This window comes from Cryptomeria japonica, chromosome 7 (assembly GCF_030272615.1).
Source record: "Cryptomeria japonica chromosome 7, Sugi_1.0, whole genome shotgun sequence".
NCBI classification, from domain to species: Eukaryota; Viridiplantae; Streptophyta; class Pinopsida; order Cupressales; family Cupressaceae; genus Cryptomeria; species Cryptomeria japonica.
In genome coordinates this window covers 581,406,742-581,431,944 of record NC_081411.1, presented here as the reverse complement: position 1 = coordinate 581,431,944, position 25,203 = coordinate 581,406,742, and the positions used below count along the sequence as shown (strand labels likewise).

The 25,203-nt window shown below is 35.4% G+C and overlaps 1 protein-coding gene across 1 annotated transcript; it reads right to left on the bottom strand.

Annotated features, from left to right (window-relative positions):
* On the bottom strand, nucleotides 1-25,203 carry LOC131048447 (ribosome biogenesis regulatory protein homolog). Its single transcript, XM_057982398.2, has 8 exons — nucleotides 24,704-25,203; nucleotides 24,229-24,379; nucleotides 18,863-18,914; nucleotides 18,599-18,727; nucleotides 1,234-1,351; nucleotides 876-1,059; nucleotides 667-780; nucleotides 1-513 (listed from the first exon to the last, which is right to left on the bottom strand). The coding sequence occupies exons 1-8, from the start codon at nucleotides 24,802-24,804 to the stop codon at nucleotides 361-363; spliced, it is 1,002 nt and encodes a 333-aa protein (XP_057838381.2). The 5' UTR covers nucleotides 24,805-25,203; the 3' UTR covers nucleotides 1-360.

Below are 25,203 nucleotides of genomic sequence, written 5' to 3'. Positions count from 1 at the left end.
TTGACATATAGGACCAATGTCCAGATTACTTAACAAATTTGAAATGGAAATATTTCGTACATCTAAAGATTTTACCATTTAGATTTATCACTCAGACAAAACCAAGGGTTCATTTTGTCCGTTTCCAAAATTACCCCTATGAGCCATGCCATATAGGGCCAATGGCCCAAATATTCATCTGTCTTCAATCCTCAAAAACGATAAAGACATGATGAGACAAGAATCAATTGATACAATACAAAACTGCAGATAGCTATTAGCTACATTTGCAATACATGTTTGATTAATCATACTAGTCCTAATCTTTTCCTCGTTTGCATAAAAAAATTTCATTGTTGTTTCAATGAAAATTTTGTATTTTCACTTCTTCCGGCCTCGTTCTTTCTGTTGACCCTTATTAACAGATTTCCTCTTTGAAATGTGTCTATTCCGATTAGATGCTTTAGAATGGCCTCCATCCTTGTGTGTTTTATGAGCATCTCTTTCTTTTTTTACATTAAAAACAGTTACAGCCTGAAAGAATACATGGCAAAGTTTCAGGGTTATTTACACAAAACAAAATAATGGGCATTTATCTCTCAATTTCAGAGGTCAATCTCATAAATAAGAGCAAACAGTCAATTATACTACATTAAGCATAAACATAAACTCTTTGAAAAAACACACCTTGTTGATGTCAAGTATATCATGATTATGACTGGAGAGCACTTTCTGCAAAATTTTATCACTCTGCTGCTTTTCCAGATTTCCAATTCCTGATCCTTCCACAACTGGTAGAAACTGTATAAAGCAATTATATTTAAAAAATGAAAAGTAAAATATTATTAAATAATGAGATGGAACAGAGAAAATAAAGCTGCTTAAAGACACTGTACCTTACGATGCTTCCCAGGGTGTTTTGGAACTTTCTCCCCTGGAAGCTTCTTATCAAATTTCCCAATACTGGCAGTTGAAGAGCTTGCAAGGCCTGCCGCATAACCTAATTCATGTTTGCCTACTTTCATAGGGGTGTCCTTTGTCCCTGTTATAGGTAGGCTCATTGCTGCTAGTTGAACAGTACTGTTACCAAAATAAAATAAGAGAGAACAATTCAAAACATTAAAAAAAAAGTAATTTTGAGGAATTAATCAGGATATAAATTAAAACAACAAAATCCTATCATTGCAACTGATAAAATATGCAGTAAATACTTCCTCAGTTATTTTTTATGAGATGCATGTAAGGGAAAAATACCTTGGTAGAGCATCAACTTTTGCTGCCTTTTTCAGGTTCTCTACCTGATTCTTTTGATTCTTCTGAATCTGTTCTTTCTTTTTACCTTTTCTACGACCAAAGGGATCTTCACCAGGTTCTACATAAATAATCAGTACAAAATTGTTATGCATTTGACAAACATAATGTTGTACATGCATACGTGACATTTTCCTACTAATCTCATATGCATGAGGAAATACAGAGCAAAACATAAAAAAGGATAAAATGATTTTGTGATATGACCCTGCCTCTATAGGACATATATGGCATACAAAGAACGTTTTTCAAAGTCTTCAATTACTGTAAAAAGTCTCTCTCTAGCTGTAAATGATGATCGATTGCTCGGATTATTACAATAGCTAGTCCTTATCATGTATGAGACTTGAAGAAAGAGTAAGAATTTAATAATGCAAAGAATCTAAACAGCAAATTGATGCTCAAAAGCTGGTAGATGCAAAACTAATGAATCGGGAATATTTTAAAATTTGAAAGAGACAAAAACTCAGAAGGCACAGACAGTATTTGCTCAAAGATCAGAACATTACATAAATAAGACAGAAAAATAAAGTATGTTTATTAGACAGTTGAAATAGAGAGCAAAATCCAGATTTACTTAATACAAACTGGGTGAGGGAACTGATAAGGGCCAACCCAAATTTTTAATAAAAAACAACTACCAGCTAAGGGCCAACCATAATTAAAGGACATCATTATTATCTAGAGGACAATCAGCAGACAAATGACACGCAGAGATTACTTTAATTAATGAACAGCGATTACACTTCATGAAGCAATGCTTAGAGTTGTGTCTCTTAGAGAGATCTATATTCAAAGCGGGTCGTAATACTTCAAATTGAAAGGTTATGCCCCCACTGTTGAAGGTATGAGAGGAGGAAGATTCATTTTAAATAAAAAAACGCAAATAAATCAGAATATAAAAAAGGCACAACTAAATACAGCGGAAATAATTTAATAAGTCGGAGATATTTTCCGAAGTCAGTCAAATTATGATATTGCTATCAGGATTCAACTATGTAGTTTTCGAGTCAAACTCATTGACCCGTGTTTCATGAGTAATGGTTCATAAGAACCCATCTCTCACGAGAATGAATGGTCCACTTAGCACTCATTGTATCTAGGTGATGCTCACAGAGGTGAAGCATTGAGCCTTCTCGGGAGTTCACCCATCCCAGTACTACTCCAACTCAAGCACGCTTAACCACAGAGTTTCCTCCAAGGTTAAACCCACTTAGCTTGCAACCCCATTTGTAAAATCTTTAGCAAATGTTGTGCCTTATGAACCATTCATTATAGAGCCCCTTTAGCTCATCAATTGATAAGTAGGAGAAATTTTCCACAATAAATCATATTGCTATCACAATTCAACAGTGTAGTTTTCAAGTCAAACTCATTGACCCATGTTTCATGAGTAGTGGTTCACAAGAACCCATCTCTCATTAAAATGAATGGTCCACTTAGTAGTCATTGCATCTAGGTGATGCTCACAGAGGTGAAGCATTTGGCCTTTCTGGGAGGTCAACCAAGCACACTTAACCACGGAGTTTCCTCCAAAGTTAAACCCACTTCGCTTGCAACCCCATTTGCAAAACCTTCAGCAAGTGTTGCACCTTATGAACCATTCATTATAGAGCCCCTACTTATCAATTGATGAGCTAAAGGGGCTCTATAACGAATGGCTCATAAGGCACAACACTTGCTGAAGGTTTTGAAAATGGGGTTGCAAGCTAAGTGGGTTTAACCTTGGAGGAACTTTGTGGTTAAGCGCACTTGTGTTGGAGTAGTACTCGAATGGGTGACCTCCTGGGAAGGCCAAATACTTTACCTTTGTGAGCATTACCTAGATGCAATGAGTGCTAAGTAGACCATTCATTCTCATGAGAGATGGGTTCTTGTGAACCACTACTCATGAAACATGGGTCAATGAGTTTGATTTGAAAACTACATAGTTGAATCATGATAACAATATCAGAAATAATTTATAAATTAATTTAAAATATAGATTGAGAGCAGAAATAAATATATTTCAGAAATATAGGATAAGTAATTATTTACCTATTGCCCATCAGCAACCATGTTGGAATCAATGCGAAATATTTAATAGGAAAATGCAGCAGCACCGGTCTTCCCTTATCAAGTATGTTACCCCAAGATGGATGGACTAAACTCGGACTCGGCAATGACTCGGCAAGCAAAAAATATTTAAAAAACTCAGGACTTGCAAAAGCTCGGGGAAAAACTCGGCAATAACTTGGCAACTTTATCGAACATTTGAAAGTATATTTTTTTTAATATTCTTCAAAAACACACATTTATATAAATTGAATGTCATTAAATTTATTTTTTAATTATAGTCGAATAAACATATATTAATAGAAAACTATTTAAGTCATAATAGTATTAATTTAACATCATAGTATTAAAAATTCATGTCTCATAGTATTAATTTTACATTTAAATATGTTGGGTTTTTATGTCTGTGAGTCTTTCCACGAGTGACTCAGCTGAGCAAATGACCCGTGAGTACTCGCAAGTCTTGCGAGTACTCACAGAGTTTTTCAACTGTCGTCACTAGAGGTCCCGGCATACTTGTGGGCCAAGGGGTGGAATGGATTGGAGGTTCATTCCGTGCCCTTGGGCTTGGGTGAGGACATTCTCTCAGCGTCCTATCAAGTTTTTCCCTTGGATTCCTAATATGGTTGACTATGGGAATAAGCTATGAAATAGATATGAATGATCTTAGGATATTTCGATTTTTTGTATACAATAATAGATTCTTGATATTAATTAATACTGTTTATAAGACCAAAATTAGGTTTTTCTCCAAATTGACATTACAATAATGTAATATTATTATAGAATGCTATTTGTAAATGAATTGCAGTTGTTGGAATTGTTATTTTTTGGGCAAAATCAGGTATATCCCGAAAGGGGACATTACAATTGGTATCAGAGCATTGATCTGCCAGCCTGTAGGGTAAAGATAAAACAATGCATGTATTCTAGTCAAAGAGATTTGAAGGTCTAAAAAGAGATCTATTAACTCGGTCCAAAAGTGATAGTTCAAAGTCTATAATGATCATATGTTAGGCTAGTGCTTATAAGTAGATGACAGTGACCAAGTAACAATGGCAAGGTATGAGGGAGCTTAAATTCCCACGGATCAATATAGGCCAATAAATTATAGCATTATGTTTTCAAGTGTCATAGGGTAAAATGAAAACCAAGAGAGCCAAAAGATTCGTGACATGACAGTAATGTTCACTATTGAAGAGGACAGTGACTTCCAGGTCTAATAGGGAGTGTATGAAGTAATGAAAAGAGGATAAAATGTTGTTCACAGATCTGTTAGGATAGTGGCAATGAGTATGCAGAGAAATATAGGATGTGTTCCCTTACGAGTAACCATGAAAAATATGAAATGTGAATACACCTCACAGACCCTATAACATCAAGGAAAAGTGGATGGCATCAAAATACACTGACAACCTTGTTAAGGTACAGATGAATAACACCATAAAAGACAGTGGCAAGACACTAGTAAAAGCAAAATACGAGGTTGTTGAACATGACAATATGAAAAATCTTCTACAGTAGCAAGTACCATGAAAGGTAGTTTATAGAAAGTGTTTTTATACAATCGCAGTCATCAATTATGTACTTAATAATTGAAAGTGAAACAACCTTTACATTGAGATCTCTTCACCAGTTGACTTGGAACTTTTTCTGCCTTAGTGCTACCATTTTTATGTGTGCCTTTCTCATGTATGCTTTTTGTATTACGTGTATTACTATTTATGTGTTTGCTTCATGTCTAATGTGTTTTCAGCTTGTTTACTCCATGTGTGTTTTATGATTACTTTAAGCATAACAGTTATGAAAATGCCACTTCCTGGTAGTTTTTTTTTCACTTCATCAAAAAGCCATATCTTGAATCCAAAATTTAAATAAGGTGCACGTTTTAGACAATAAAGGCCCTTCTGCAATCTGCAAAAGTCCCCTGGCACATTTCCCTCCTCAACCCATTAAGAACTGCTTTCTTCACATCCATCTGACATAAATGCCATTAAAAGATTGTTGCTAAAGGTATAATAATTCTAATAGGAATATAGTTCGCAACTGGTCTCCTTAAACTCAACTTCTTCTAGCCACAAACTGAGCTTTGAATTTTTTTGGCATGCTTGAGTAGGTAACCGCTTAGAGTCAATCATTTGACTTACCTTTTGAGCAAGGTACTATCTCCCATGCATCATTCCTGGTTATGGAGTTATGCTCCTCCATCATGCTATCTTGCCAAATTTGTTGACCAACTACCTTTTACTAGAATCTTTATAAGCTATCTAGGTCTCACTGTAATCTAGAAAGACACTCTTTGAACCAGAAGATTCTAATTTAATCATTTTCTCATCAGGAAAATGAATATAAATAGGATAACCAAAAACATAACAATGTGCTACTTCAGGCTTCTCACTTGTTAAGAATAAAGACGATTATAAGCCATGCATCTACCCAAAGATACAACAGTAGGTCTAGATCACGGACCATAGGTTTGGTTGTCCCTATGATGGACCTGTTTTCCCTCTTTTATTTTTGCTTCCCTGTAGTAAGTGCCAAACTCATTTAGGGAGCAGCTTGCATTTATAAATAGCTGCCCCATGTCTTCTAAAAATTTGATTCTAGCTCATCCATAAGCAGGGTATACGCTACACAGTTTTGGTAATGACTGCAGTTAACCCCAGCTACCACTTAGGATTACTTATATGTCCATACCCAGTAACAACAATTCCATGTCGAAGGGGAAGATTAGACAATTATCTTATCCAAGTAAGTCCTGACATATCTAGCTTCACAATGGTATAGCATGTACATGTCAATCATCTTCAGACTCGTGTCATATAGGAGCCTAAGGCTCAACCATTTATTGCAATGCCTATCACTAGCTTAGACAAGCAAAAACAAGTTTGATAGTTACAAACAACTCACTCAAAAAATTGCTAGCCAATTATCATACAAAAATGAAGACAAAGATAGTGAAACTTCAATCATATTCGAGATGTATCTTCTCACTTCAGAACTCGGTCATTTCTTTCATTTCATTTCAATAGGCCCTCCTTGATTCATCTAAGTCCAAGAAAGACTTGTATGAGAATCTAATGAAATGCAGCATGGTTTGAAGCAGTAAGAATTCTCAATATGTTGCATGCATAAAGACACAACACAATCAAGAAAGCCCCAAAGGCTTGGATATAGGAACATTATGATCTCAATCATGAAATGCCAATTCCACCAATCTGAAACATTACAACAATCACAAATTCTAGAAAATGCTAAGCTACTGGGGCCTGTCAAAAGACACATGCAAACTTCAGGTACCAATCATTTAGATCTTGTGAAAATTCATAGAGCACACTTCTAAGTTAGGTAAAACAAAACAGTCAAATCTATCTCCAAGCTAACAGTGCAGATATACCGGAACTCATCTTTGGAATGTCACCAAAATTTGTATTCAATATGACAATATCCCAATTACAAATTGACATGTCCAATTTAAAATACTCATACAAACTACGTGATACAAAACTCAAGATTGTATATTACAAAACGTATCCACAACCGATTACATTCACTTATATCCTATCAGAACCTCAAGATCTAGAAACACTCTATCCAATCGATAAGACTGATCTCAACATCAAATTTTGAAATATATCAAACTTGAAATCTCACTCCTAAAATTCCCCCTATAAGATGAAGGAAAAAGCTCTTCATAGATCCTTCAGGAAGACACAGAAAGTCTAAAATACAAATGCCAAATCCATGATTCAGACTTATCCCATGTATAAATAAAATGGTATAACCTTGTGGAGTGTATAGAAGCAATCAAACACAAAAAGAGCTCAAAAAGTAAGAGCATCGATCCTTGATGATGAATGGTGGGATCGTGTGGAATATGTTTTGAGTTTCACCAAGCCCATCATGAGCATGATTAGGTATGCTGATACCAATCACCCATGTTTGGGTGAAATTTATGATGGCATGGATTGCATGGTGGAGAAAATGTGAGAAATAATACAGAAAAAGGAAAATGACCCAACAAAAACATTTTTCAAAGTTGTGCAACAAATTAGTGTTGACCATTGGAACAAGATGACCACCCCCTTACATCTCTTAGCATTTGCTTTGAAGCCAAAGTTTTATAGCACAAAGATGCTTGCATCACCAAGGAGGGTGCCACCATATAGAGATGCGGAGGTTGTTACTGGCTATAGGGCTGCATTTAAAAAGATATATTCAGATGAGGAGACTAGAAATATTGTCTTGAGGGAGTTTGGCCAATTCGTATCTACAAAATATCATGATGTTGTAGCTCTTTGAGCCAGATATGGGATGGACGATGAGTTTGGTCGATCATCTTCAGACTCCTGTCATATAGGAGCCTAAGGTTTAACCATTCATTGCAATGCCTATCGCTAGCTTAGACAAAATCGCTCAGAACCACTCCTAAGGCGCCCAGATCATATTTTTATTCCATCCGACAGTCATTGGCACTATCAGCAGTCAACACACCTGCAGATATTAGCAGAGGGGAGGTGCACTATTCCTGGGAGGCAAACTGCAGGTTATCTGGAAGGAAACGATTGGTTCAGACGTTGCTTTTGTCTGCGACAGGGCAAAGCCTTCACAGGAGTGATAGAGACAGCACCACATGTTATGTGAATTGGAGCACTGCAATAAAAACATTGGAATCACTGATTCAAGAAGGTGAATGTTCAGAAATCGTGAGACAGCCTTTGATCCAAGAGGACAATTCTGTAACTGGAGCTACAGGAGGATCAGTTCAATTGGAATCATTCCATTTTAGCCCTAGCAGAAGCTTTCAATCTGTATGTTATTATTTTGCCTATTTCCAGTAAGATATGAATACATTTGGATGGAAAACCCAGGATCCGTAACTGTGTTTCCAGATCTGATTAATTCAAATAAATCTCCAGTTATTAATAGTCCTCTGCATACCTTGTGATTGGATTAGAATAGCTTGATGTGTCTGGAGTTGTTTTGTTTACAGCCTTAACTCTATCGAAGGATAACAGTAACAAATACTGGGGATAAAAGTCTAATTGTATTCTATATATAAGTGGGCTTTTTTTAATCCAACATAGTCACTAAACACAATCTCTACTACAAATAAGGCAAGAAAGAAGACAGTTCCCAGAACCATCTCTTAACTTTCTAACAAAAAACACTGCATATGAGGTCATAGATGTGTGTCTTATTACTAATCCTCATCTTAATATACAAATAAAAAGCCCATCCCTTACTTTGAGTTGAAGAGATAATGTTTGGTCAACCAAATTGGTTCTTTGCAAATATAAGTGATGCCAAAGAAAGAAATTGATCCTCAGGATTGATGACTTTTTTACTAAAAACTTGGGGACCTAGCCGATTTCTAATTCTTGGTTATGTTGTTGAAAGTTATTGACAAAAAATATCATAGTTCAAATTTGTAACTTGAGATAACAGCAGACCTGTGCAGCAGAAGCTAATTACATCATAAGGAGGATTACAAATCTCCAAAGGTAGGCAAATGATTTAGTTGATTAAAACTGACATTGCTCGAGGACAAGAAATCTTGGGAAGGATGGACTGGCATGCCCCGCCATAGAGAGCAAAACCCAAATTTACCAACCCAGATTTAACTGAAAACAACTACCAGCAAAGGGCCAACCATAATTAAAGGACATCATTATCATCTAGAGGGTGATCAGCAAACAAATGATAAGCATGGATTACTTCAATAATGTAACTAATGAACAGCGATTACACTTTATGAAGCAAAGCTTAGAGTTGTGTCTTTTAAAGAGGAGATCTATATTCAAAGAGGGTCATAACACTTCAAATTGAAAGGTTATTCCCCCACTGTTGAAGGTATAAGAGGAGGAAGATTCATTTGGGAGAGGCATCAATCAGCCACTGGGTGATTGGATCAATTATTAAAAGAATGAAATATATTGATTTATAATATAAGCAGACCAGCAGACATCAATCAGCAAGTGGGATTGAATTCTTTCAAGAGAATCAATCAGCCATAGAGCGATTGAATAATCAATGAAGATATCTATTTGGAATAGGAAAAGTGTGAGAATTGAAATAAATCAGTTTATAAAAAAGGCACAACTAAATACAGCAGAAATAAAATAACTTATTATATAGATTGAGAGCAGAAATAAACATATTTCAGAAATATAGGATAAGTAATTATTTACCTATTGTCCATCAGCAACCATGTTTGGAATCAATGCAAAATATTTAATAGGAAGATGCAGCAGTACCGGTATTCCCTCGTCAAGTATGCTACCCCAAGATGGATGGACTAGAGGTCCTAGCATACTTGTGGACCAAGGGGTGGAATGGATTGGAGGTTCACTCTGTGCCCTTGAGCTTGGGTGAGGAGGACAGTCTCTCAGCGTCCTATCGAGTTTTTCCATTGGATTCCTAATATGGTTGACAATGGGAATCAGCTATGAAATATGAATGATATTACGATACTTCGATTTTTTGAATTAGATCGTAGATTCTTGATATTAATGCTTTGATATTAATTAATATTATTTATTATACCTAAAATTACGTTTCTCTCAAAATTGACATTACAATTATGTAATTTTTTTATAGAATGCTATTTGTTAATGAATTGTAGTTGTTAGAATTGTTATTTTTGGGCAAAATCAGGTATATCCCAAAAGGGGACATCACATATTAAGAGATTGGTCCCTAATGAGAATCTTCGAGACATCATTCACAATGAGTTACAGTGGTGAAGGATAGATTATTTTCATCTTTATGCACTTGCAGGAGAACCACTCTATGACCAAATAAAAGAAAATATAGTTTGCTTCATTTTAGATTACTACTCATTTTAACTTTTAAGTTTACTAAATCCTTACCTTACAGATTTGTGATGAGAAGACTTTGGTGACTCAATTCCTAATCTTCAAAAGCTTGCCGTCAATATTTTATCCCAGCCCAATAGCACTTTTGTGAGGGCAACCAGAATGTTTTTGAGGCCATTCACACAAAAAAGCACAAGATCACTCAAAAGTGCTTGAATGACCTTATCTTTGTGCAGTACAGCCTCAAATTGCATTAAAGGCAGATATAGGGGCAAGATACACATCATACACTTGATGTCAATAAAATTGAACCAATTTTAGATTGAGTTGCTAAGGATCTGCATCAAATGTATAATGTTGATGATATGACTGAATTGCAACAGGATGGGAAGTGGATGTGGCAAAATATGAAGCGAGAAAAGGCAAGGTTGACAAGCCATCTAGAGCTTGTTCTAAACAGCTTGATCTTATGCATAATGCTCATGTTGATGATATTGAAATTGTACCATCCAATTCCACAACACTCAACAATGGCCAGAGACTTTTTTGAGCCTTAATCATAGAATAAATTTAAGATTTATAATTTTTATTGATATCGAAACTTGAAGTTCATATGCATTGAAAATTTGAACATGTTTTTTTGTTATAAGACATGTATTGAACTCTAGATTTTGATTTATAAGTGAAGGAAAACAGTAATATATGTCTTTTTGAAGAATAGTTTAAAAAATCATGAATTTTTAGATGTTCGATAAATCTACCAAGTTTTTCCCCAAGTTTTTGCTGGGTCCCAAGCATTTGAAAATTTTGGGCCAGCCATATTAAAGTTTTCCAGCTATAGTCTAAACAATGGTCATGTAACTCATACTCAGCAGACCAATTTGTAACTCATACACAGCATGTTATGACTTAATTTTTATGTTTATTTTCATTTTTTATTGTTTTCCTGTTTTTTGCAGCAGTCACCAAGTCTTATAACTATGGTCTAGTCTCTAGACTATATAATAACAATAAAATGAAAAAAGAGGCCTACATCTCCTCTCTTCAGTCAATAGGAAGATCATAGGCCTTACTTCTTTCACTTTTCCTTGCCTATTTCGAGATATTCTCACCCCATCATTGTCAGATTCATAAATTGTAAGAGCAGTAGCATTGGAGGATAGAACAAGGAAGAGAAAGGCAGATTTTGCAGGATTAGAAAGATGAGAGAAATTTTTTTACAGGTGGGCAGAAAAGAAAATGCAAGTGTTTCTTGTTGTATAAGGAAGTTTGGCCTTTTGGAATGATCTTTTTATTCAAATTTACACACTTGAGGCCAAAACTTCCATAGGTTTGCTTTCTCTAACCAAGAATGTGGCACTAACAATGGGCCAGATGCAAGAAGTGGTACTCAAGTTGAAAGAAGGCCAGAGAAAGAGCATGGGCATAAGAGCTCTGTTTGTGAAAAATGTCAAAAACAAGGCCTGAAAAATTTTTAGGGAAGCTGCAAATGGTATCACAATTGTTCAAATACAACATTATAATTTTTTTAATTTTGTTTCATTTTGAGGCTGCAAGCCATTATCTTACAAATTTGTGTATAGAGTCAAAGTGTGCATATCCATATCTACAAATGACTAAGCAACATAAGATAGATCGCACAGAATTTGATCCAAGGAAATTTTAACATGAAAAGCAAGCCGTGTCTGCCAAGAAATCACTAGTCAGAAGTACCTTGTTAAACACTGAACATTGAAAAGTTGAAATGGTGTTGAATTCAATTTTTGAAATTAAAGTCAAACACACATGAGTACTTCAACTTCTGAACTCAATATTAACAACTCCTAACACTGGCTGAAGAAATACAGTCTCAATTTCAAACAAAATATCACTAGATTATCATAACCCTGTCATTGAATAACCAATCCTGTTAAAGTATATTAAATTTATTTCAGACTAATGCAATTCTTACAATATGCAGATTATAATGTACTGATTTCTTCTTTTGATTTCAGGGTATATATTCAGAATTTAATCCTTAACAAATATGAATGTTAATAGTGATAATGTATTGATGAGATGCTGATGTACTTCTATTCTTCAAGTCTGAGATTGCCGATCAAAGGGAGAGAGAGCATTTTCATTTCTATATGTTTCTCTTTATGATATCAGCATGTATAAATATATATGTGGAGGGACATGTCTCCAAAATGTGAAGCCATGTCCGCTCATGACATGGCCCTCTCTCAAACAATACAACACTTGCCAAAGGGTGCTTTCAAGAGGCCCGATCCTCAATTGGTTTAGTTAACATAAAAACCAAAAACAATATTATAAAAGCCGCCGATCTGCTGTGCATTACATTTGATCATTACTCGATCCAGGTATGTTTGATATAATAAATATGATCATTTCTTGATCTGTTATATATGAAACAATGTTGCCGTCAATGATCATTGCTCGAAACATGGCAAGAGAAGATGAAATAGAATCTGATTACACAGATTAATATACTTGTATCTGTATAGTATTTCAATCAAATACAAGGATGATGGTTTTACAAAGCATTTGAAATTATTATTCTTATAGGCACAAGAAATGTGTATGGGTGTATGTGAACTGACATACATACATACATACTTATTTATATATAATCAATATAAACGATCATCCTTATTTCTGACCGAAGCTACTATGCATCAACACTCCCTCTTAGCTAGGGAAGATAATCAAGTATATATAAATGGAGATATCACCTAACTCGTGATATCAGATGATGTTTCAAGAACATCAAGTCACATGACATTCGTCACATATACATCCAAGTTATGGTATGTGCATTGACATCACGTCTCATGATGTCTACCATAACAAGTCATGGCATTTCCATGGATATTATGTTGCATAATATCCACCATGATTATCTCATAAGGAGCATAATGATATTCAACTCATATCAAGTCTAATGATATCTATGGATAAGTCCAAGAGATACTAACTATCATGACATGTCCATAAATATCAAGTCACATGATAATCATCATGATAGTGAACTAATCATTGTAAAGTCGTCAGCTTACAATGTTAGATACAAGTGTTCATTATTTGAAAAATCGTCACCTTTCAATAATGTACACAGGCTAGGCCCACAAGTCATAGAGTCACACATATGACAAAAGAGTTTACACATTAAACATCTTTATTTATATTAATACAAATAAACAATTTTGAGACTCAATCTCAATAACTTACATTTCAACCATACCAAGTTTCTTCCTGTAGTGTTCAACTTTCACTCTGGGGAGAGGCTTGGTGAGAATGTCTGTTGTTTGATCACTTCTATTAATATACTCCAACTGGATCACATTCCTTTCTACCACGTCTCTCACATAGTGGTAAGGAATCTCTATATATTTCGATCTATCATGGAATACTGGATTTACAGACAGTTTGATGCAGCTTTGATTGTCATAGTGGATGATAGTAGGTTTCAGAGGCTCACCAAATAATCCCACAAGCAGTTTTTGGAGCCATACTGCTTCTCTTGCTCCCAAAGATGCTGCAATATATTCAGCTTTTGTTGAGCTTTGAGCTACTAAAGACTGTTTTCTGCATTGTCCAAGAAATCATAGCTGATCCCAAACTGAAGCAACACCCTGATGTGCTTTTCCGATCAATCACACTTCCAACCCAATCAGAATCAGAGTATCCATGTAGATTTAGGTCAACATTTTTATATTTGAGACCATATCCAATAGTACCTTGAAGGTACCTCAATATATGCTTCGCAGCAACAAGATGTATCTCTCGAGGTTCACACATAAAGTGGCTCAAAGCATTCACTGCATAGCAAATATCTGGTCGAGTGTAAACCAGGTACATCAGTGATCCAATTATCTGTCTGTAAAGAGTAGGATCTGCAAGTCTCGATTCAACTGCTGCTTCTTTTAGTTTATGTAAGTTGGTTTCAATGGGTGTCGACATTTGTCTGCAGTTCCACATCCCAAATCTCTTCAAAATATCAATAGTGTATTTCCCTTGATTTAGAAAAAATACTATCTGATTTCTGTCAGACTTCCAATCCAAGGAAGTAATGTAAACTTCCCAAGTCTTTCATATCAAATTCTCCTTACATTGAACAATAAGGTGATCTTCTCCTGTAATTAGTAGATCGTCAACATATAGGATTAGTATCAACATATCACCATTAATTACTTTAAAGTAAAGAACTGGATCTGCATCATTCTTGGAGAATCCTAGACCCAATAGATAGCTATCGATCCTCTCATACCAAACTCGGGGAACCTGTTTAAGTCCATATAAGGCTTTCTTCAGTTTGCACACATGTGACGCTGCATCATGAATCACAAAACCTTCAGGTATTTCTAGATAGACTTCTTCTTCAATAGTCCCATTCAAGAATGCAGTTTTCACATCCATCTGATGGATCTTCCAGCCTTTAGCTACTGCAAAAGCTATGACTGCTCTAACGGAGGTATACTGGGAATCAGGTGCAAATGTGTCTTCATAATCAATACCTTCCTGCTGTGAAAATCCTCTGGCAACAAAACGTGCTTTATGTTTCTCTATACTGCCATCTGCAGCATGTTTAATTTTGAAGAGCCACTTGGACGAGACAACATATTTCTCTTTTGGTCTAGGAACTATGTCCCAAACATCATTTTTCAAAATGGATTGATACTCTTCTGTCATAGCATCCTTCCAAACTTGATGCTTGAGAGCTTCTGTAACACCAGTAGGTTCAGAATTAATGATTTCACTCATTAATGCATCATATGTTAACTTGCAAGGTCTTTTGCTCTCTCTGAATGTCCCTTCAGGTGCTGCATGCATTTCTACTTCCTGTATCATCTTTCTAGCCCAAAGTGGTCTCTTGTGATTATTGTTTGGTTCCTCTTCTTGAATCTCTGGAGGAATCTAACTTTCATTTGTGGTTTCATCTGGATACTCTTGAAACTCGGGATCCTCTTCCATACCTTTATGTGAATTTGGTATTTCTATCTCAGTTGATCTCTTAGCCTTATTATAGGCAATGTCTTCTTCAAAACTGACATCTTTACTTAGTTCAATTTGTCTCTATCCAGGTATGTATATTTTGTAAGCTTTTAAAGTTTCCTTATAGCCTACAAAAATTCCTTTTCTTCCAGAAGGTTCTAGTTTCAACCTCTTCTCTTTAGGCACATGGATGTAAACTGGGCAACCAAATATCCTTAAGTGACTGATATCAGGTTTTACACCAGTAAAGGCTTCTTCAAGAGTTTTGTTATCCAAGTGTGAATGAGGACATCTATTTTGAATGTATATAGTTGTATTAGATGCTTCAGCCCAAAATGAGGTTTCTAAGTTTTGATCATAAAGCATTGCCCTAGCTGCTTCTACAATAGTTTTGTTTTTTCTCTCAGCAACTCCATTTTGTTGGGGATTATAGGGTATAGTGAACTCCCTCTTAATCCCTACATTTACACAAAATTCTTTAAAGATTTCAGAAGTATACTCTTTCCCATTGTCTATTCTAAGTATTTTAATTTTCTTCCCGAAAGAGTTTTCTGTAAGAGCTTTGAATTCCTTAAACCTTTTAAGGATCTCTTTCGATTCCTTGCACTTGAGGAAGTATATCCAAATCTTCCTGGAGAAGTCATCAACAAAAAATTACATAATACAAAAATCCTCCTATGGAGGGTACAAACATGGGTCCACATAAATCAAAGTGGACTAATTCTAATATAGCTTTAGTTCTACTCAAACTATTAGGAAAAGTACCCTTAGTATTTTTCTCCAAGGTACACCCTTTACATGACCCCTTATGAGTTTGATTTAGTTTAGGTAGTCCAGTTACAAATTTATCCATAGAAGTTAGGGCACGAAAGTGAATATGGCATAATCTTCCATGCCATATCTCATTTGAGTCAGAAGTCTCATGAATAAGGGCTTGATTTGACTCAGTGCAAAGTTTGTATAGGTGTCCTTGTCATATGCTTATAGTTTGGGCCTTCTTTATGGTTGAGTTCTTCGGCCATGCTAGGACTTTACCCTCCATAAATGTAACCCTGTATCCGTTATCTTCAAGAGCTGATATAGATATTAAATTTCTATTAATACCTAGCACATATAGTACTCCAATGAGTTGAATAGAAATCCCGGATTTCAACTTGATGGTGCAGGTTCCAACTCCTTTTACCGGATGTGCAGAATCATCCCCAATTGTAACCTCTTCATCAGATTCTTCTACCATAGTTTCTAAGTGATCTCGGTATCCTGTAATGTGCCTTGATGATCCACTATCAATTACCCATGTGTTGAGTTTGTTTGAAACTTGACTAGACAATGTTGAGTAGAAAGCAAATTTCTCATAATCATGTTCTATATTTGTCTTTCCAACTTTAGCAAATGAGGCTTGTTGTTTTGTTTTGTCAGGGCACTTGACTGCATAGTGTCCATATTGATCACACCTAAAACATTGAATTTGAGACAGGTCTTTTCTCTGCTTGGATGAACCTTTTCCATGAGAATTTCTCTTCCTTTTGAAATTCTTCTTCTTACCTTTCTTATGAGAATTTGTGTTAAGAACATGAATATCCTCATCTATAGGTTTCTGCTTTCCTTTTGTTATTTGCCTTGACTCTTCTTGTAGACAGTCAGATCTTGATCAATCAAATTTAGGAAGCTTAGATCTTGCGCTTATCCCTTGAACAAATGACTCACATGAATTTGGTAGACCGCCTAAGGTTATTAGTGTCAACTCCTTGCTATCAATTTCATATCCAACTGTTGATAGTTGATCCCTTAGTTCAGTAATTCTCATGAAGTATGCATTGATAGATTCTCCCTTGTTCATACTTATATTATTCATTTGTCTCTTCAGAAGGGTTTTGCCTATATTATTTACTTCAAATGCACTCTCAAGAGATCTGAACATAAGGTATGCAGTTTCATGTTTTGCCAATATAGCTACAATGTGATCCCTGACTGCATCCACTATGAGTTTCATGGCTCTCTCATTGCTCTCGATCCATTGGGTTTTCTCAGGGTCATCTTTAGGTTCAGCTTTATTTTCTTTTACAAAGGAGTCTAATTTATTCTCCTTTAGTAGCATCATGATTCTGAGCTTCCAAGATGTAAAGTTGTTTGCTCCTTCGAGTCGATCTTCAAATCTAATCATATTTGACATTGTGAAGAATGAAATGTGACTGCAATATCAATAGATGATAGTCTGATATCTCAAATTTAATTTTGATCTTCTTTACCAATGCTCTGATACCATGTTAAAGTATATTAAATTTATTTCAACTAATGCAATTCTTACAATATGCAGATTATAATGTACTGATTTCTTCTTTTGATTTCAGGGTATATATTCAGAATTTAATCCTTAACAAATATGAATGTTAATAATGATAATGTATTGATTAGATGCTGATGTACTTCTATTCTTCAAGTCTAAGATTGCCGATCAAAGGGAGAGAGAGCATTTTCGTTTCTATATGTTTCTCTTTATGATATCGGCATGTATAAATATATGTGGAGGGACATGTCCACTCATGACATGAACCTCTCTCAAACAATACAACACTTGCCAAAGGGTGCTTTAAGAGGCCCGATCCTCAATCGGTTTAGTTAACATAAAAACCAAAAACAATATTATGAAAGCCGCCGATCTGCTGTGCATTACATTTGATCATTACTCAATCCAGGTATATTTGATATAATAAATACGATCATTTCTTGATCTGTTATATATAAAACAATGTTGCCGTCAATGATCATTGCTCGAAACATGGCAAGAGAAGATGAAATAGAATCTGATTACACAAATATACTTGTATCTGTATAGTATTTCGATCAAATACAAGGATGATAGTTTTACAAAGCATTTGAAATTATTATTCTTATAGGCACAAGAAATGTGTATGGGTGTATGTGAACTGACATACATACATACATACATACTTATTTATATATAATCAATATAAACAATCATCCTTATTTCTGACCGAAGCTACTATGCATCAACACTCCCTCTTAGCTAGGGAAGATAATCAAGTATATATGTTTTACAAAGCATTTGAAATAATTATTCTTATAGGCACAAGAAATGTGTATGCCTGTATGTATGTCAGTTCACATAGTGAACTGACATACATACATACATACTTGTTTATATATATTCAATAAAAACGATCATCCTTATATCTGACCGAAGCTACTATGCATCAACAAATCCAAGAATAACAAGACACTCAGTTTAAGCTATTATTACTTTTAAAAAGTAAATGAGAATCTTGTAATACAAGCATTGTCAGCATTCAAAACCAAGCAACTATATTTGAACATATTCACTACACTACAGTACAAACATCTCTATAAATTATTCTTTGAAAAATTAATAGAAGTGGCTACTTCTGAAAAAAGGTATCAATCTAAAGCATAAGAATTACCATCAGAAGGTTTTGCTTCAATAATTGGGATAGCATCTTCATCTACGGCACTTTTGTAACCATGCCTACGTTTCCAATCTCCAGACTGCTCATCATATACAGACTTGCTTCTTTTGCGCTTCTTGATACCTAATGGCCAAAGAATAAGCAATTGAAATGAGACAGGTGTATGATATCAACTATCCTGTAACATACTTTCACAAACATAGAGAAAAGGAGATTCAACCGGACACCACAAGTTGATCGAGATGCAATAAATCTAACCTTTCTTTTGAGCAAAAACTTCCCATTTTGTTGGGGGTTGTGGTCTTGGAAGCTGTACATAGAAACATGTCAATACATATTTATAGCAACATGTGAACTTGTAAAGAGCCAAAAAAGTAAGACAGTAATATAAAGACTTCTTTTTCACTAAAACAGCCACTTCCTTCCAAGCTTTGTTCTAGGAAGCAGTAAATGACAATGCATTATTCTAAGAATCTCAGACTTACTAGAAAACGAACAATTAAATTTTCAACATAAAAGAATATTACAAAATTGAACATGCTAATTAATCAAGATGACACTTGTTATAGACCTGAGCTTTAGAAAATGCCGTGCAACAAATAAGTAAAATGGTTGCCTGCGTAGTAAGTAGGTTAGAGTAGAAAGCTTTGAGTATCAGCAATTGAACCATTAGATTATAAATCAAGACGCAACAATATTTATCAGTTTGTAATGGAATGTAGATCTTCATTTCAAACACCTAATTGTTCCCAAAATTAGCCTGAAATACTCCAAGTCATTTGATGACCTAAAGGCTATATTAAAAGTAAGTTAGGCTTACATAATGTCCATAAATGACATCAGCAGAATTTATAGAAAACATTAAAAAATATCATATTTTTCCTCCAAGTTTCCCAGACAGGCAGATGGGAGAACATGGGGATGTATTTCCAAGAGGTTGGGAGAACTCAGAATATTGATTATTTAGAGTGGTTGCACCATTGCAGGATTGCAACCCTTGACTGGCATGAGCTTCTAGGCTTGGATGCCTTGGATATGGGAACAATTTTCAGTCTATATAAGGCGCCTAGTGTGGTAACATCATTTGCAACCAATTCCACGCTAGACAAAATCATTGTGGGAGGTTTGGAATTTATGATAGCCGGTCGCCCCCTATTCCATTGCCCTGAGCATTGTGGGGTATGATAGGAAGCTTGTTGCAGCCATGTTTGTCACCATTTTGGAGAGTCTGAAAGGTGAATGGGTTGAAGTTTGGGTTATAATCCATCGCAGTTGTTTAGAAATGTTTTTCTTTCAAGTATGACAGTTTATTGGGCAATACCATTGCTGAGCGACCTGTAACAGCAAGGCTTTTGCCATTTTCAGACCTGTTATTTGCTCAGACTTATTAATCAGACCTGTTCTCACTTTTTGCAGCAGATTTGCCAGGTGTTGGAGGTAATTTGGGGTGTGTAACATCAGTTTGGACACTTTGTGACAATGTTGGGAGTGTTTGGAGACCTCTGCGATGCTGCTGGGTGTGTTTGGAGGCTTTTTAACAATGTTGGGTGTATTTCCTGCTTAGAGGTTTACTTTAGAGATGTCCCTGGATAAGTTGGAGTGTTAGTGAGGTTTACTCATTATTTGGGCTTGCAACAGTCCTTTTCAGAGCTTTTACCTTTCAGACCATCTTTTCAGACCTGAAACTCATTATTCTTTATCTTTTGAGGGTGAACAGAAGTGCTAGTTGATTGTTAGAGAGTGGGTGACCTTTGGGTGGTAACATATGTGTGAATGGGGGTTGAATTGATGGTTTCAAACTTTCAAGGTTGCCATAACCTGCAATTGATGAAATGCAGATCTGAAACAAGTTCCACATGACATCTCAGACTTGCATTGTTCATCTTCATACCTATTTCCAAGGGTATTTCATGTTGATACTTCATTTGATCAATATTTTATGTATTGGCAACACTTGTGAATGATTACCTCCAAGGCCAATTGTAACAGCAGTTATGCAAATATTGAAATTAATATCAGAAATATGAAAGCAGAGTATTCTAAATTTGCAAGTTTCATTGCAAGATTTATGTTGTGGTTTTCATTGGAAAAAAACTGAAAAAAAATCTACGGTGGTTATTGTCATGACCCTTCCTATCAACCACTTGTTACCCGTCTTTTAGCATGAAAGAAAACATAAATAAATAAAGAAACCCCATTGATCAAAAAATCATCTCTGTTATGAGACTTCAAAACTTTTGTCATGCCCCGATATGGAATAGTCTCTTGATCACTCTTAAATGAGAAAAAAACAAATAATATCACATCTGTACGTACCTCTCCCAATAAGGTTGAGTACTATTGTTTCTCAGAAAATTGTCTTATCCGTAAGAATTCGCAATTTTAATTTGAAACCTATTGTACCCATACTTGACGAGACCAGGCTCAAGTGGAGAGTAAGTTGTCTATTCTCATATCCTCATTCTCTGTTATATGACATAAAGTTTGAAGTGTTAACATATTGTAATCATATTGTAATCATGAGATTGTCTCTCTGCCAGCCATGTGAAAGGACACCGGTAGGTTGTAGTGGTCTGTAGATGATGGCTGTAGTGGAGTCAAGGTCAAGTTGGTGTGAAGACTCTTCAGGTCAGCATAATCAGCGATCGAGAAGGGATGGATTAGCAATTAAATAAAGACAAAACAAACCACAATAAACAACTTGGAGGGGTGCAATCAAGAGAAACAAATAAATGATTAATTAGCAATTAAAGGAGAGGCACATCTCTTCACAAAGGATCATCCCTCGCCAAGGAATAATAAGGATATAAAGGAAGAAGAAGAACATTAATGCAGGGGACACATCGAAGGAGAATGGAATATATATATTAACTGCAACCATCAAATGGAATATCTATTATCTGCAACCATTGAATGGAATATATATTATCTGCAACTATCGAAGGGATCAGAAATTATTATATATAGTCTGTGCTCATAAAAGGTCGGATTGCATCACTGACAATCACCATCGATCAGATCAGCTCAGAACTGTTATTAAGTTTCAGGCAGTAACATCTTTGTTCTTGGTGGTAAGCATGGGGATGTGCTTATTAGCTTAATATGTATGTTTAATATATGAAGCCTGATAATGTTCTTATGCAGAATTTAATAGTAATATCAATATGGACTGCAATATGTATGACAGACATACTTACTTTCATATATATTCATAATACACAAGAAATTAATATACTTATAGTCTAATTCTTGTTACTACTGTCAGTATCTAAGAAGAAGGGACTGAATTGTTTCCAAAGAGGAGCAGTCTAAATCTAGCCACTAAGATGATTCTCAAGATAGGGTAAGGATCAGTATTCTGTAAACTTTGAGGGCATGGTCCCAAGGTAGGGTAAGGGCATGCACCCGTAAACTTTGAGGGAGCCTATTGTGTTTAGGTATCTAAGCGCTTTGGCAACATAATCATCTCCTTCTTCCTTAGGACTAGGTAATAACAAGGATTGAACATTACGTTAAGAATTATGGATTAGGGATGATAGAATTAATTATCTAGTGTGATAAATTGATAATTTATTCATTAATGATTGATAAATTATTTGAACTTTAACAGCTTCAAATAGGGAACATCACAGATTTGATTTACGTTAAGATTCAAGAAAGAACTAAGACTAGAATTGTCTCCTAATTGATTTAGTTTAAGTCATGAGTGTATTGTAATAGATTAGTTATTGTTAAACAGGCCTATACGTAGTAGGGTACATTACAGTAGACCATTTTTCCTAGGAAGGCACTTGACCTACTTTTACCAACTAGAAGAGAGGGATCTCTTGTTGACATGTTTGTTTGACCCATGCATCAATGAATTGATCTAATTTCACAGGAATACGGCAATCTAGATTGATCTTTGTTTCCCAAAGTCTCTACAACATATAAATTTATAATGTATCCAACCGAGGTAAAAAGAAGTGGCACAAGGGCTTAGCACTGAAGATTGGATGCAACCCAAGGGGGGAAGATTAAGCACAAAAAAGTTATTTCTGCCTTGCTTGGCAATGGTGAGATCTCATAGTAAAGTAGACAGTTTATGGTGAGGTCCTACCAATCTTTCCTTTTGCAAATGTAGCCAAACTTGATCACCAAACTAAAAGGTGTGCAATGTTAATGGCAATAAATGTTTATCATGATGTTGATTGTATTTTGCATTAGCATGCTATTAGTGGAATTTTCGATGCTTAGATTGATTTCAAATTTGACATTGCCCATGCAATGGGAGTTCCAAAATGTATGTGTCCTTTTTTGGATGTTCTCGTTATACTAAAACGTTAAAGGTCTTCAAGTGTCACGAGCTTTTCTACGATTTATATAATATTTTCAGTGTTGGCTCAAAACCCAATATGAATTTCAACATTTGTTTGATAAAATGCCCACAGTTTAATTTCTTGTTTTTGGATTAATACAATGTGAACAGCAAAGCCAGATTTGTAATATGAAAGTTGCATCAATAATACATAGATTTATGAGTTCAAATTCAATTATTCTCATAACAAATCTGCTAAGCTATTGTTTGGAACAACACATACATGAATGGACATGACATAAGAGTCTAACCTCTTTATTTGCTGCAGGTATTTAAGTAATGATTATATCCTGTTGCAAGTTGCAATAGCAATACTCATGGACTGCTTCAAGAAAGACAATGCTTCTATACAAACTGATCAATGATAAAAGATATGAAGATGGCTGAGTTTTAGGTCCTATTAATCCCTTGTTCCAAGCAACAAATTCACTCTTGGCTGCCCATGCTTTGTCCTAAGCTCCACTGGGAGCAGGCTGCACAAAAAAAGTTCTTCTTACCGAAGTGGCAACCAAGATAGAAGTTCAATACCTTGCTAAATCTCCTCACAATAAAGCATGCAACTAGCATAGAGAAGAACCTTATAAATTAGAGGGCAATTACATACTTCAGCAACTCCAAACTTCACTTCCAAACCCTACAACCTCTTTCCAACTCGCAATAATCTTCTAATTAAGTGCCAGGAATCAAAGTATGAGAATATAATGGACATCTGGTATTATTGACTTCAAAAATTCTTCAAACTTGCCATAAACTCTACAAAACCCTATAGCTTAGCCACTAGTATGAAGAAGCCAAAATTGATGGACGATTGGGAAAAAGGGTTCAACCTCCTTTCAAACTCAAAGTGCCTCCTCCTTCACATGGTATGTCCAACTACATAATAAAGTAGAAAGTAAAATGAATGTAAAATCGTTCAATATGAGTGCCTTTGTTTGTTTTCACCGGGCTATTGACCCTGCAAGCTTCCTAATCGACTGGCTTTTGTATCTTTACTACTTCAACATAAGAAAAAGAAGAGAGAAAGAATTTCTTATTCTGTTAATAAAAAGCATACACATATGAAACAAGTAATCGTCGAAATGGACACATACTTTGCATGATTTCAAAACGGTTAGTTCTCAATATATTTATCACATTTCCAAAGATACATTCTTTAATAGTTATATAGATAACAAAAACAGGATGCCTTTGAAATACCAATAGTAATAAACAACAAAATGAACTTGACTTCAGATTATATCATGAATGCAGGGAAAAAAATACTTGCGTGCTTTTCACGGGGAAGTGGAGTTGTTGGCGGTGGCAGTTGAACAAGTGGTCCTTCTCTGTCAGGGATAGAGGGTAGGGTGAAAAGCTTATTTGCGAGTGCCTGAACAAGCTTCGTGCCTTTCTCCAGGCATTCATTCACAATTTCTTCCCTGAAACAACAAAAAATACCAACAGAGTGTACAAATAAATACAAAATTTATGGCAGAATTTCAATTCGCATTGATCTTCAGCTTCAATAGTGTCTGTAAAAAGCCTAGTAAATAAAATATAATGCTCTAGTTTCCTTCTTTTGGGGTTTGAGTTTACAGCGGAAAGCTTACAAATGAAATGTAATATCTCATGTTTTTTAAAATTTTGTCATGGAGAATTTGACAGAAAAAAAAAACCTAAACGAGCAAACAATCTTCAATGAACTCTGTTGGACGAGAAGGAAAAAAAGGAAATAATAAAAGAAATCGTTAATGCTAAAATACCGTGAAGACTTAGTGGAAGCGCCAGGATCCCCTGAATCAAACACCATTAAATTTCCTAAATCGATCTGGTAAGCATTAGCTTCTTCCAGAGCGGCCGCCATCAGGGTTTTAGGTTTAGATTATATCTCGAAAAGATTATATAGATGAACTAATCTTAAAAGGAATGAAATATACACCCTGAGTGTCAGTTTGTTCCGGTCTACAACGGGATATTATGGAGCTTTCTATAGCTGGGCTCACGCTCGGTAAAGTTTTTAAATACAACAGATTTAAGTATCTTTGAATCTTCAGAATTCAACCCGTCTATGCAGATATATCCAGCAATCTGACTTGGCGTTACAAGTCGACCTGACTTCGAAAATCGACGGTTGAAACATCTTCGACCGTCGATCTTTCTCTCCGTTTTTAATTTCCGATAAAACGATAGGGTTCCGTTCGCCGTTTTTTCATTTCGCAGGAAAGAGAGCCAATTGTAGCTTTCACGGTATTTTACTGCCTCA

Excerpts from the sequence above, each read along its gene's own strand:
- LOC131048447 (XM_057982398.2), bottom strand. The coding sequence starts at position 24,804 with ATGGCGGCCGCTCTGGAAGAAGCTAATGCTTACCAGATCGATTTAGGA. Across the intron at positions 18,728-18,862 it reads AGTTTTTGCTCAAAAGAAAG|GTATCAAGAAGCGCAAAAGA; the intron begins GTTAGATTTATT and ends TTTGGCCATTAG. Across the intron at positions 781-875 it reads ACCCTGGGAAGCATCGTAAG|TTTCTACCAGTTGTGGAAGG; the intron begins GTACAGTGTCTT and ends TGCTTTATACAG.